This window comes from Stereum hirsutum (assembly GCF_000264905.1).
Source record: "Stereum hirsutum FP-91666 SS1 unplaced genomic scaffold STEHIscaffold_28, whole genome shotgun sequence".
Taxonomy (NCBI): Eukaryota; Fungi; Basidiomycota; class Agaricomycetes; order Russulales; family Stereaceae; genus Stereum; species Stereum hirsutum.
This window is the reverse complement of record NW_006763158.1, coordinates 49699-62739: the sequence shown is the minus strand read 5'-3', so window position 1 is coordinate 62739 and position 13041 is coordinate 49699. Positions and strand designations below refer to the sequence as shown.

General features: G+C 49.2%; 3 protein-coding genes across 3 annotated transcripts; all 3 read left to right on the top strand.

Moving 5' to 3' along the window:
- Positions 1–1317: 1317 nt before the first annotated feature.
- Positions 1318–3494, top strand: STEHIDRAFT_116627 (uncharacterized protein; the record flags this gene model as incomplete). The annotated part of the gene is made up of 6 exons (XM_007311522.1): positions 1318–1662; positions 1805–2402; positions 2424–2638; positions 2747–2851; positions 2888–3073; positions 3138–3494. 6 exons carry the CDS (start codon positions 1318–1320, stop codon positions 3492–3494), a joined length of 1806 nt encoding a protein of 601 aa, XP_007311584.1.
- A 1792-nt stretch (positions 3495–5286) lies between these two features.
- STEHIDRAFT_126526 (uncharacterized protein) lies at positions 5287–6426 on the top strand. The gene is made up of 5 exons (XM_007311521.1): positions 5287–5513; positions 5573–5609; positions 5670–5690; positions 5754–5846; positions 5928–6426. The coding sequence occupies exons 1-5, from the start codon at positions 5377–5379 to the stop codon at positions 6039–6041; spliced, it is 402 nt and encodes a 133-aa protein (XP_007311583.1). The 5' UTR covers positions 5287–5376; the 3' UTR covers positions 6042–6426.
- A 2714-nt stretch (positions 6427–9140) lies between these two features.
- STEHIDRAFT_116625 (cytochrome P450) lies at positions 9141–11418 on the top strand (the record flags this gene model as incomplete). Its single annotated transcript, XM_007311520.1, has 11 exons — positions 9141–9354; positions 9421–9550; positions 9621–9809; positions 9863–10011; positions 10106–10224; positions 10281–10389; positions 10456–10469; positions 10521–10858; positions 10936–11058; positions 11112–11255; positions 11307–11418. The coding sequence occupies 11 exons, from the start codon at positions 9141–9143 to the stop codon at positions 11416–11418; spliced, it is 1641 nt and encodes a 546-aa protein (XP_007311582.1).
- Between the last annotated feature and the right edge of the window lie 1623 nt (positions 11419–13041).

Below are 13041 nucleotides of genomic sequence, written 5' to 3'. Positions count from 1 at the left end.
AAACTAGTAGAGCGTAGTCCTGTTCTCTGCACGGCCTTTCAGAGCCTGAACTGTTGTGATATGATATTCCGCTAAGAGGCAAGCAGAGAAGGAAATTTAACTCGAGCTCGGATGAGGTTGTTCTCGTCTGGGCGACGTGCCACTGTCACGCTACCTGATCGTAATTTAGTCTTGAGAGATATTGAGCGTGTGATGGAGCCTCCAGCTCGTTCGCTCAATCTTTGTGAGATAGACGGTATTTGGTCGCCTGGAGTGTTGAATCGCCCAGGGATCGCTGGATGCGCCCATCGAAAGCGGAGTTTCAATTCGAGCGTGGCGCCTCGCCCCCTTCTCTCGGAATAAATACGATTTTGTCACGCGGCAAGCCCCGAGAACGTCTTTTTTGTGACGAATCGTCTTTGTGTGGCGCAAGTTAGTTCGTTCGTATGCTTGCTCTGGAGGAGACGACCTCCTGCAACGAAGAGCGCCCGGAATTGCTTCAAAATGCTCCGGTGTGACGCGTCTGATGGATATGAGGTAACGCTCGGGTACCGAAATGCGCCCGGATAGCGATAATCTACGCGACGGCGCCTGATCTACTGCTCAAGCGCTCGCGGTCGTATCGTCTTTCTGATCGTTGGGATCGTCTTTTTTTCCCCTCGCGCTCGCTTCGTGGGCATTTTGGCTGGGGCGTTAACCAGAATAGCCACCCTGCGAAGCCACCTTCGTACGGGAAAAAAGACGATACGATAAGAAAAAAAGACGATCCCGTCCGCCTGCGTCACGCCTTGCCACCTCCCGCCACCCGCCTGCACTCAGACGCCGCCACCTCCTTGTAGCTCTGCTGGGCGGCCGCTTCGCGGCCTTCACTTTTCCGTACAGTTTGTATGCTTCCTTGGCTCATGTTTTTTTTTCTGGGCCGCTTCGCGGCCTCTTTATATGTATTATTTTGATCTCCTGTACCAGCATACAAGTAGCACATGCACATGATTACTTGTAGGCCCACCCGCCATAAATTATATTTGGCACGTTCAATACCTGTATACTATCGAGCATTGATCCCCCTGCAAAATTGAGCCCCTCCCGACACCTGTGTGCTTGAGCATAGGCCAATCGACCCCTCCGTGCAGCGGCGCCACACTCCGATGGCCAAACTGGCACTCTCCGCGCGTCGTCACAGATCGTCACGTCACGTCACACTGTTACCAGAGCGTCTTTTTTCCGTTTCTCAGGTTTCCGTCCCACCATTGCAGTCGCCGAGTCGTCATCGTCGTTGTCAGTCGTTTATCTTCATGGACTTCCTACTTCTTCTACCCTAACATAACGCAGATGCTTGACATGCAGCCTTTGAAAGATGTCGGAACCCCTGTGGAACTGCGCAACGAGCTGCCGATCTTCATAGCCCTCGCGACTGTCGCCTTACGCTTTCACCGTCCAATCGCGCCGGAAAAGCCAAATCTTCCGAAAGACAAACTGCTCCGAACTCTACAGCATATTACCACCCTTCTTACCATCGGGACTCCGAAAGTAAGCGGCTCTTTCAAAGATACCTTCGCTGCTCGCGGCATCGCTCTCACGGCAAACATCAACTCTGAAGTAATCGAGTCACTCGTTCTTGTGAGTCAGAATACGACATCTGCACTCTCTCCAGAGGCGACCGAGATCAAGTCTCTGCAAACAGCTGTGAGTGGTGAGGAGGTTCTGAACGATTGGGCCAAAAAAGAGTGCATTTCGCTGGACCCTCTAACTCCTTCAGAGTTTACTTCCGACCAACTGCTCACTATTTCTTGTTTTAATCATCTTCAGTCCCGATGATCACTTCAAGCGCATTTTCGCCATTCTTGAGCTATTTCGCGTAGACAAACCCAGGTTGCAAATTCCCGACTGTAGTCGCGTCTTCCTGGATCGCTGTGAACGTTTTCACCTGTACATCGTGAACCACGCTTATCCCAAGATCGCCGTCCGCATTCTCATGAGTAACAGAACCTGGAAAAGGCACCCCATGGACGTCCTCGCTGCCTACCCTCTCGACAGCTTCCGCAAAGGACTTTCTTTTCCGAGGAAGCTCAAGGTCGACAAAACCGGGGTGACTTGGCTTCGCAACAAATATGACATCCATCCCCAGACGGTATCTGCGAATAGCACCGCCTCAGGCTCATACGTCTCTTACCAGGTTACCCGCGACAACGTTGGAAGATGGATCGCAGCCCTCACGGATACATTCTCGGGCCTGAGGGAGGCCTTGACCACGAAGGGTAGGTTTAGAAACTCGCTTACCTTGCAGGATGTGGTGAAAGTTGTGCACTACTTGATGTTGTTTCGTGTCTTGTTAAAATGTGAAAGCGTCGATTTTCTACTGTCGGATGGATTGTGGGAGATGACCGCGGCCAGGCCGGGCGATCTTGGACTTAGCTCTACCGAACGTACGTCTCTCTCTTTCTCAGTTTGCAGCATGATCCGCCCTGTTGATTGTGCGAATGGTGAACGTGTAATAGGCGGTACAGATGCAGGGAACGTGGGTCCTGGCGGCGACAGGGTAGCGGAGGAGGCGCCGGAGAATGAAGAAGAGACGCTGGAGGATGCGCGGGATAACGACGAGCAAAACGATGGTTATGTCGGCGCTCGAGGCACTGCAACCTGTCAAGCGCGTATTCTGATGGTATTTATTGTGTTCTCACAGTTTTCATCGAAGACCTCATACTCAACTCTCCTGCCGACATCATCATTTGTTATCTGAAGACTATCGTCGCCTGGACCACGGCTGTAGATTATCTCTCCGCCCATCCTCTCCCGCTCCCTGTCCATGCATATCTTATCACCACCCCTCGTCCTTCATTCCCGCCCCTCGATAACGCACTTGCCAACTTTAAAAGTACGTTCCTTGACCACCTTGATGTACGGGACGAAGGCTGAGGCCGCAGCGTTCCTTGAGACTGACTTCAAGTTGGGATCATGGTCTGTGACTGACGCTTCGGTGCACGCAGAAGCACTCATGATGGGCCTCGCACGTACTTTCTGTTCGCCATCCGCAGCGGAGAGCTCTTCATTGGATGTCAGCGCGGAGACTCGACCTGCGCTTGTCAGAGTATTTCAAGTTCGTCGTCGTCTCGTCGGAACGTGGTTCGTTCCTAATGCTCCTTGGGTTGCTCGTCTGTTAGACAGATAAGACTCCGATCGCCGTCAGCAAGAAGTGTTGTTGGTGCTGTTGGCAGCTGTACCGCTACTTACTTTCTGACGACCAGCATGAGTCGGACCCGCCACAGAGCCCTCACCCGCCGGTCAAAGGTCCTCCGAACATCATCTTATCCGAAAGTCACTCGACAATCCATCCATGGTATCCGCCTCCTGTCGGAGTTCCCCTACAGTTTTTGGAATCGCTGGCGGAGAGATTGCAGGATATATTGGTCGGTATACTCAAGCAGGCCTCGAAATTGTCGGGTGAGATCTCCGTGCAGTCCACCACTTGCAGCACCGACGAGAGCGAGCATCCACAGGGCGTGAACTGGATACGATGAACAGCACACTCGAACGACACGTATGCCTGACTTTTGAATTCTTCCGAGTATCGTAACCGTCGAACTGACATGCCTTATAGCTCCCTGCCAGTGCCCGACGTGGATAAGAGGAAGAGGTCCAAGACCTCCGCTCGTAATTCTATCGCTAACATCAGGGTCCAGTCCTCAAACTCTTTGTCGGTCGCCGAAAATGACCCTCGGGCGCGTATAAACTCTCTGTTTCACTTTGATAATTACACAACCCCGGGGATTTTGGTCCTTTTTGCACGCTGTTCTCATCATTGACAGTTCTAGCCTATGCAGGGTGTGGGCAGAAGACCCGCGCATCCCGCATTCACTTCGTATCCGGCACTTGCAATCATCACAGTCCGTATCTGTGATACAGAGACAGGTTATGTGTGGTCGTCCTGTGAGCCCGACATGTTCGGCGAGAAGGCAACAGAGGTGATGTGTCGGCCTGCCCTTCGAACGGCCCCGAAACCGTTTGTCTCTGGGACGTTCAGACGAGTATATGGTAGCATGGTCATTGCAGGGACACACCGAATACGTTAAATCAGTCGCTTTCTTGCTCACCTGTACTCGCGTCGCTTCGAGCGTAGACGACGGCACGATCAGCATCTGGGAATTCCCATACTAGGATATCCAGCAGCACCCTCGTATTCTCTCTTGGCTGGGGGTGTGATAGGCATGTCAGTAATCTGCAATGATTTCCGCTCCTGACCTTCCTGAGAGACTAGCACTCGATCGTCTGTCAGTGAAGTTTGCGACTATGGCGAGCATCAGAGCACGACCTTCCGTCGTCTATGACTATCGCGAGCCTTCGACGGTATTACATAGATCTCGACCGCCTATTAAACAGAGCTACTGCATCGTTCGCTACTGTGGCGAGCGTCAGAGCATGACGATTCGTCGCCTCCGAGCACCGCGAGCCTTAGTTCTAGGGAAGGGAACGGGCATGTTGTTCAGAGGAGTCGCGTGAGACGAGATGCGCTTCCCTTTTTCCGATACAAATACATGCCAGCTAACAGGGCAGGTAATTTACGGCTGTCGCTAGCCGTCGTGGTGGAAGATCGCTTCCGAGCCAATATTTACCCAGAAATGGTTCACCTCGACCAAATGCAAAGCGCTACACTCGGAGGGATCATATCTCCGAGATGTTATACGCTCCTACCCACAATTCTCCGAAATCCATCACGGCTCTTTGGAGTCTGTTGTGGATAGGAGAATTTCGTCCATCTCATCTTCCCTCAAGCACTTTCCATACCTCCTGAACGTTATGATTGCCGTTATGCATCGTGCATGCCAGGTACGATGGTCTAGGTTTCCCGATTAGCACGTTGTCTTCGCATGTCCGATCCTGATCTTCCCTCCCCAGAGCCTATGGGCATCTCTTCCACGAAGTGTATACAAAGCAGAGCTGGCTTTTGATGATCTCAGACGGACGGCATATGACCTTCCGCTAGTAAAAGCATGTTCGCCTATCAGACTATGCATTGCATTTATTCCGATGGTAAAGTCGTCCTTTGTCCGCTCTATTTCCCAAACTTGACAGTTTATGGGGTTATTCGCGTATATATTTGAAGCGCCGGATGTACATGTGCAGAAAGGTTCTCGGGTGGGGAGTGCTCTCAGCATAGGGACACATAGGGGCGAAATCGGACCTGATACGGGCAAAATATACCCGTAGTGCGACAGTTCCGCTAAGCTATAGGCCAATACAGGCCGTCACCGATGGTGGGAAGTTGGTTAAAAGCGTGCAAGGTAGCCAGTGATTTACCGCCTGCCCTTCTTCAAATTCCCTGTACCAAACTCCACAAGCTCTAATCCAATGCACGCTAAACTGCTCACTGTCTTTACAGTTCTCTGCTTTTCTGTCTATTGTATGGCAGATGCCAATAAATATACTGGATACTCTCGTCGTCACCGTGGCATGGCTCGGCTTTCGTCCAGTGAAATGAGCTCTGATGCTTTGCAAAAGAGGTTCGATAACGCCCGTTTTACATTCTACGATGTTAGCAAGTAAGTAGTCTTTTATTTCTCCGTGAGCAGTTTCTTACTTTTGTCGTGCGGTTTTTCAGGGGCGCATGTGGGACTACCAATGTTGCATCTGATTTCGTGAGTATTGTGCATCAACAGTTTGTCGTATGGGCATTGTGGTCTAACGGATGGATGTAGGTCGTTGCTCTGAACTCCGACGTAGGTGTTGTGTTTCACTCTCATATTCCAACCTCTTATATCGAGCATGGGCATGTATACTAGCAATATGGGGATGGTTATCCTGGTCCACACTGTGGCGAGACCATCACAATCACCGCCAACGGTAAGACCACCACTGCTGTCATTGAGGATGAGGTGCGTTTCGATCCGCTTAGATTACTGTAGCATGCTCCCTCTGATCCTCACCCAACTTTCTTCACTTTATTATCAAAATAGTGCCCTGGCTGTCCATACGCTGGGCTGGACCTTTCGCGAGGTCTTTTCGACTTCTTCGCAGATGAATCAGCTGGAGTTATCTATGGCAGCTGGGATTTCACTAATGGAAACTGAGCGCAGAGATTCTCTCCTGACCTCTTTGGTCGCTTTGTTTTGAAATCCTTGTGGTATATTAGTTATTACTGTAAGCCTCTCCGTGTTTTCTTCCGAGCAGAGGAGTCTATATCGCAGCTGTAATAGAACATAGTGCAGATCATTACCCTTGTAGGCCACCATTGGAGGCGGGAGGAGTCATCAGCTGGGCAATCATGGCGTAGTTCATCTGCGTTAACAGCTGATTACTTATACATCCATTCCGACATGCTCTGCATCTGAGCGACCGACTTCTCCATGGACACACGATATCCACGCCATACGCATAACCGTGTTAATCGCATTCATTACCATTTCCTCTCCATCTAACCCGTACTCTGAGTCCCGAACGCAAACTACACCCTTCCCAAATCTACAATCGGGCTATGCGCCCCTAGACAGCGCCGACGTCCCAGAAACAGTCCAGCTGAAACACCCTTTCGGGGGATCATTTCAAAGGTCCGGTGGAACCTGATGAACGTGGTTCACAGAGAGAAGAAAGGGAGCATACGAAAGAGGAACGCGGATTGGGCGAGTGTTCGGCGTGCACGCGTTCCGATGGTGTAGTTTGAGGGGCACGAGAATATGTTGAATGTGTGGATGGGCGAGCGAGTCGAGCACGTGAGACGCGCGAGAGTTGAAGCTGAGATAGAAAAGTTCAAACACTATCCTTGAGCGCCACTACTCGATTACGAGGAGGGGCGCGAGCGAGGAGAGAAGATGAGAAAGAAAAGAGAAACAGTTGTTGATATTCGAAGATGATCATTAGCCGAAGCCAGCGAAGCGAGTAAATACATGCAAATTAGGACTCCGACAGGCTCCGACTGGAGATAAGATAAGATAAGTCTCAACTAAAGGCTGCGAAATTTATACTCTATTCTGGCAGCTCCCTCACAGGAAAATGTGTGTTACACCAGCTAGTCGGTAGGTAACCTCGCCAGGCCAGATGTTGGCCTGAGATGCTAGGAGGTCATGGTGAGCTCTTGATTTGTTTATTTGCATGAGCGCTGTTGTATGGAGTCAGGTTGAGACGAACACCCTCAATCGTTGCTTGTTTTGTACTATTTTTTCTTTCTATTTTTCTTCCGTTATCACTCTAATCCATCTGCTCCCTCGAGTGATAGCAAAATAAGCTGACAAATACCCTCACTCCACACGTCTTTGCTGTCCCCACCCATTTACACAAAAATCTTTCAAATAGTCATTTCGCCACATTCACTTTAGAAGTAAGCTCCGTTGCTTCCCCCTCGATCACACCCTCTGGTCCCTACTCCCCGAATCTCCCCACCGCTACTTCCATGTAGGCGTCCAGAGAGCCTTCGATCTCCTGCCAACGTCAACGTCAAGTGCGATTGCTTCCGAAGCAGCCAGTGAATACAGCTATCTTTGGCTTATACTCTCTTCGCTGACACGACATAAACTCTTTCGTACAAGGTTCTCTGTATCTGTGTTCGATCATCCAATCCGCAGGCTCCTGCTGAGGGTTGGACTGGTATGAGCTCTTGACTTTCTTCCCGAAGCACGTCCGCTTGTTCTCCATCCAGACTGATTTTGGCCTCTATTTGTTTTCTCTTTCCGATACGACCCAGAAGAGGCCGCCGCGCCGGAAATTATTTGTACAGCGGGCATGACTATTACGCTCCGGAATTATAGCTCTTACCTGCGATGTCGCTGCTGCTCAATGCTCCTAGCCGGCCCTATGCTAGTGTGTCTTCTTTTGCGGTATCTCTTTAGCGTGTTCTTCAGGTGCCGTGGCACATGATTCCACAGTCCACGTATGTGGCATCTAATACTAAGCCATTGGGGTCTATCCATCGACTTTTTCTGTTTGGTCCTCCGACGACTTCGGACTGCGAAGTGAACATCCTCTAAGTTTAGCTTTGAGTTCGTCGAATTATCCCTAATCGAGTGGACTTATTACTTCGCGATACCTAACTCTCTCACCGAGTTTTGCTTCTTCAATGCCGTCTCCCTTCTATCGGTGCGTGAGGGTAAGTATTCGTAAAGACATATTGATATTGATCTTTGTTGGCCTCTTTGAACGTAGGTCAACGACGCCTGACGGTCTCATATATCTAACTTCAGAAACATCTAAGCCACTCCCAAACTGACCTCGGACGAGATAATTTCTTCAACTTTTAATGAGCTGGCTAACATTCAGCCAGCATTATAGTTCGTGCCTCTCTCTCATCAACACACACTGATTCTTCTCTCCAAGCAAGCTTCACTGGACAGCCAAGAGATTCATAAGGCGGTATACCATAATGATAAAGTGATTGAACTTGCCCGTATCTTGTACGAAGAGCTAACAGTGACAACCTGATGCCGTCACTGTGAGACCGCTGCTGCGGGATATGTTAGCTGGCTCTCGTTCTTCGTCCGGAAACATTTCTTATCTGCTTACAGACCTTCTCGCGCCTTTTCTCTTTCGTGAAAGCTTCCGCTGACTCCACCTGTTTCTTAATTACTGTAACACTTCGCCGCTGATCGTTGGAATTAGAGCCTGTGCATACTACAGCTGTTAGTTCTCTCACCGGACGCACTACTGTTCCCTACTCCTGAACTGAATTATCGTCTCTATTGCGACTCATCTGTCGGTGGACCATGGACACACTTCGCCCTTTTTTGCCGACTACCAACGATTATAGACGGCAATGAATTCTCTATTCCTGTTGCTACTCCATGGGAGCACCGTCTATTTTAGCGGAATCTTAATTTCACGCAGCTTCGGGACTCTCACAGAACAGCTTCGACTCATCAACACCACACCCTCCAGTGACCATATCGACATCTTGGTGTCATAGTAGAGCATGGCAGTATAGGTTCATGGGTCTTTGAGAACTCAAAAACCTTGCCGGTATCTTTGTGGCGTCACGTCGTCATCCGAACCAGTGCCTCCCAGAGCTTGTGTATCTAACACTGCATCACGCCTGCATGAATATATGGCACAACAGTATCTTCGAACTCCCGCTAGCGGCGTTCGGGGCTCCTTCGACATATAGGCGGTACATTAGATATATAACGCCCTCTTGTGATAGTGGCCGTTCCACCACTTGACCCGCCAACGAGAGGCGTACACTCATGGCGATAACAGACCTCAAATACCATCTGTTACTCCTCGTATTTATTCTTTCTGCGTATATTTGCCTACGTGGGCTCCTTTACCGTCGACGCAACTGTTCTGGTATTCCGTATCCACCAGGCCCTCCACCTCGTTTCCTTATTGGAAATTTATTGGATGTGCCCAAGGATCGTCCGCATTTGGCATTTGCAGAATGGTCGAGATTGTATAACAGTACGCCATTCTTCCTCTTTTCTTCCTATGCGTAGGAATTTTGATGATATAGTTTCATTCTTCTAGGCGATATAGTATCATACCATGTCCCAGGCTCGCATACTATCATCATAAACTCAGCCAAGGCTGCGAAGGTGTTGTTTGACCAAAGGTCGTCTATCTACTCTGATAAGCCACATAACGAGATGGTGAATATGTGAGTGTTGGTATTTGCCCCGTTCTGTCACAAACGATGCAACTAAACAGATATTTGTATTTCTCTTCAGCGCTGGCTGGGACTATAACATTGCTTTTATGCCTTACTCAGACGCGTGGCGTGCCCACCGTCGTATCATCCATCAGCACTTCCGACCCGACGCAGTCGGAGACTACTATCCTCTTTTAATCTCCAGAAATAAAACGCTACTGCGCGATCTCCATGGGCAACCGGACAATTTGATCGAGCTTCTGAAGCAGTGCGTAATGTCAGTCACGACCTCTGAAACTGTAATTTAGTTGTATGAACTAGTCACGCTGGTTCTCTCCCGCTTAAGCTTGCTTACGATTACGAAGTCGGCATGCGCGGAGACCCTCTCATTCAGAAAGTGGAGGAGTCAATGGCTGTACTTGCTCAAATCATGATCCCCGGACGATTCCTTGTGAACTCCTATCCGTTCTGTGAGTATTTACCTTTGGCCATTGGGCAGAGACTTTCTTTGTGCTATGAACAGACGCTGACTATCCGTCATCACATGTCTCGGAAACCCTCTAGTGCGCCGTATGCCAGAATGGCTCCCTGGAGTCTCCGGTTTCAAGGCGTATGCTAGGAACTGTAATGACCTGAACGAGTCCATCAAGAATGACCTCTTCGAACAAACTAAAGCAGCCATGGTATGCGACCTGCTACTCTTACCAACGACGGAACTGATCCATACTCCACAATTCAGGCCTCTGGAGCTGCTCCTTCCTCGCTTCTTACGAAGATACTCAGAAAAAACGAGAAGGGAGAGCTCGGTGAATACGTGATCAAGAGGAGTGTTGCTATGATACACATCGGTAAGGTGTTTGCTCTATGCTCTGCCTTGTTGAACTCGTTGAACTGACGTCTCCTGTGTTATATAGCGGCAGCGGACACTGTGAGCATGGTTGTCTCATCAGATTGTTCATGCAATATTGATACCAAGTAGTCTATGGCAGCCCTCACTGGCGCCATGATGGCTCTCGTGAACCATCCATACGTTCAAAGTCGTGCTCAAGCCGAAATTGATGTTGTCATTGGCAGAGACAGGCTCCCTAACTTCTCCGACAAGGACGAACTACCATATATCTCAGCGATCTGCAGAGAGGTTATGCGTTGGAGGCTTGTCACCCCCTTGGCAGTCGATCATGCTGCTGCGCAGGATGATGTATACGATGGGTATTTCATTCCGAAAGGTATTTACACAGTCCATGTTTCTGCGTATTTTCATGGTAAATTTTGGATTTTCGTGCCTGAAATAGGGTCGACGGTCGTCGGAAATGCATGGTAGGTCTCGACTGCTCTCCACCAGATCCATAGGATAGGTACACGACAATGAAATTCTTCCCGGTTCATTTGCATAGGGCAATGCTTAATGACTCAGAATTCTACCCCGAACCGGAGCGATTCAATCCGGAACGCTTCATCACACCCGAAGGGGAACTTAACGACGATGAGGTACTCGCCTCTTTCGGGTTTGGTAGAAGGTAAGTCTTCTAACCTCCGATAAAGTCATTTTTTCAATTTGACTTGCCATTAGGATTTGTCCGGGAAGATACCTTGCAAACACGACACTATGGCTGGGTGTCGCCTCTATTCTATCCGTATTTGATATCGTGAAGTCGAAGGACGAGGCCGGAAACGAAATTGAAGTGACAACGGAATGGGTAGACAGCGGTATTAGGTACGTAAGATATTCATAGTTTTGCTCGTCTTGCTTCAAACTAAATTACAGTTCCCGTAAAAATGTCAGCCACCCGATGCCATTTGAGTGCTCTGTGCGTCCGCGAGATGCGAAGGCAGTGGAGCTGGTAAAGTCCTTGAATGCGAGAGAACCAGATACATGATGAGGCTGTTTATTCTTGTGGGTACAACACATACACTCACGATGGACATAAATTTGGACTGAATATGGCTCATCCAGTTGCAACTTGCACACCTCGCGTCCAAATCCGCCCACCTTGTTTTCATTTTATGTGTCCGTGATATTCGAGTGTTTACGCCACACCAGGGTTGCCGCATATGACCCGCCTATGCATTAAAAGAAATTTCATCAGCTGATCCGAATTTGGAACGCGAACGATATAATGAAGGTCTTATCTACAGTGCTCATCGGAAAATCTTTCGAGATCACTGTATATCCAAGGCAACACATGTGCATGACTTACCCAATAGGGCATATATGTAGCGGTTTACATCAGTTTCGTTCGTCATGTCAAATGCGAAAAATGTGAACTTCACATGGTGGATGTGGTGCGAGATATGATATCCAGTTCACACTGAGTTTGCATTCTCGAGAAGGATCTCCTTCCACTCGCATCGCTGTTCCTCCCCAGCGACGACCTGCGACGTCGTCTCTCTTCTTGATGCTAGTACATCGGCCTACTACCGATGTGTGTGTGCCATTTTGAACGACGAGGGCGGACGGGCAGATGTGGAGGTGAGGCCACCCCCGTATAAAGTCCACGATGAATGTGAATTGAACTCTGATGCTCCAACGGGACAAAGTTCCGAAATATTGAACTCAACATGAGTTTAGTTCACATCGTGGTTTGGCGATGTAAACCGCTACATATATGCCCTAATCGCAGAGACGGTTTATTTTTCGCTACAGAGTTTCACACATCATAAGAGGATGATGAAGCACAGAGACATGGGTTTCGGCCAACTTTGAATAGAAGGAAACAAAGGATCTCATTGGGAGTATTGTCGGGGTATGAGCACCTGAACGACCTTGCTAGCCAAGGAAGCCTCTAAATTTTTCATTCAGTACCATGATTACGCCTTGTCTGTACACCGTTTCGGGATGTCAAGTATAGCTCCGTCAATGGAGTAAATTCAATGAAGCATCACGAAAAACGGCGACAAGTTATGAGTGAAATGGCGTTAAATCATAGGTGATTCGAGCTCGGGTTTTGCTGGACAGAGTGGACAAGGAACGGGATTACTGCAAGAGGAACAGCGTTCTACAAATTGAACAAGTCCGTAGACCTCAAGTGTACTCACACACACATTTGACCTGAGCAGCGAATACTGAAAAAGTGATCGCCGGCGAGCAATCCAGCAGGTGTATAATTTCAGTAGGTGGACCGCATACGCGAGGCTCGATGGGATGAAAATCTTAGAAGCTTCGACTACCGCATCCTCCTTTTATGCGCAAAAATCTCCCATTTTCGACTTCCTACGCATTCTGGGCTTTCGCTTTTGGACTTAGTCGCCACCTCCGCCCACAGAGCCGGAAGCAGCAAAGTCGGAAAATAGGAGGCAAAAATGCGAGAGGTGTGGCTAGAGTTAGAGACAGCGATGATGCCGGAGTCGAAACGGAGAGATGGGCACTTCAAGATCAATAGACCGTGACGGAGGAAGGCTTTCAGATCTTCACATAAATACGTGAGGCCGGAATAGCTATAATGGGTACCAAACGAGAAAACGATTATTTGTTAGCATTGATGTTATGGTGGATGACCGGA

Excerpts from the sequence above, each read along its gene's own strand:
- STEHIDRAFT_126526 (XM_007311521.1), top strand. The coding sequence starts at position 5,377 with ATGGCAGATGCCAATAAATATACTGGATACTCTCGTCGTCACCGTGGC. Across the intron at positions 5,514-5,572 it reads ACATTCTACGATGTTAGCAA|GGGCGCATGTGGGACTACCA; the intron begins GTAAGTAGTCTT and ends GCGGTTTTTCAG. Across the intron at positions 5,610-5,669 it reads CCAATGTTGCATCTGATTTC|GTCGTTGCTCTGAACTCCGA; the intron begins GTGAGTATTGTG and ends GGATGGATGTAG.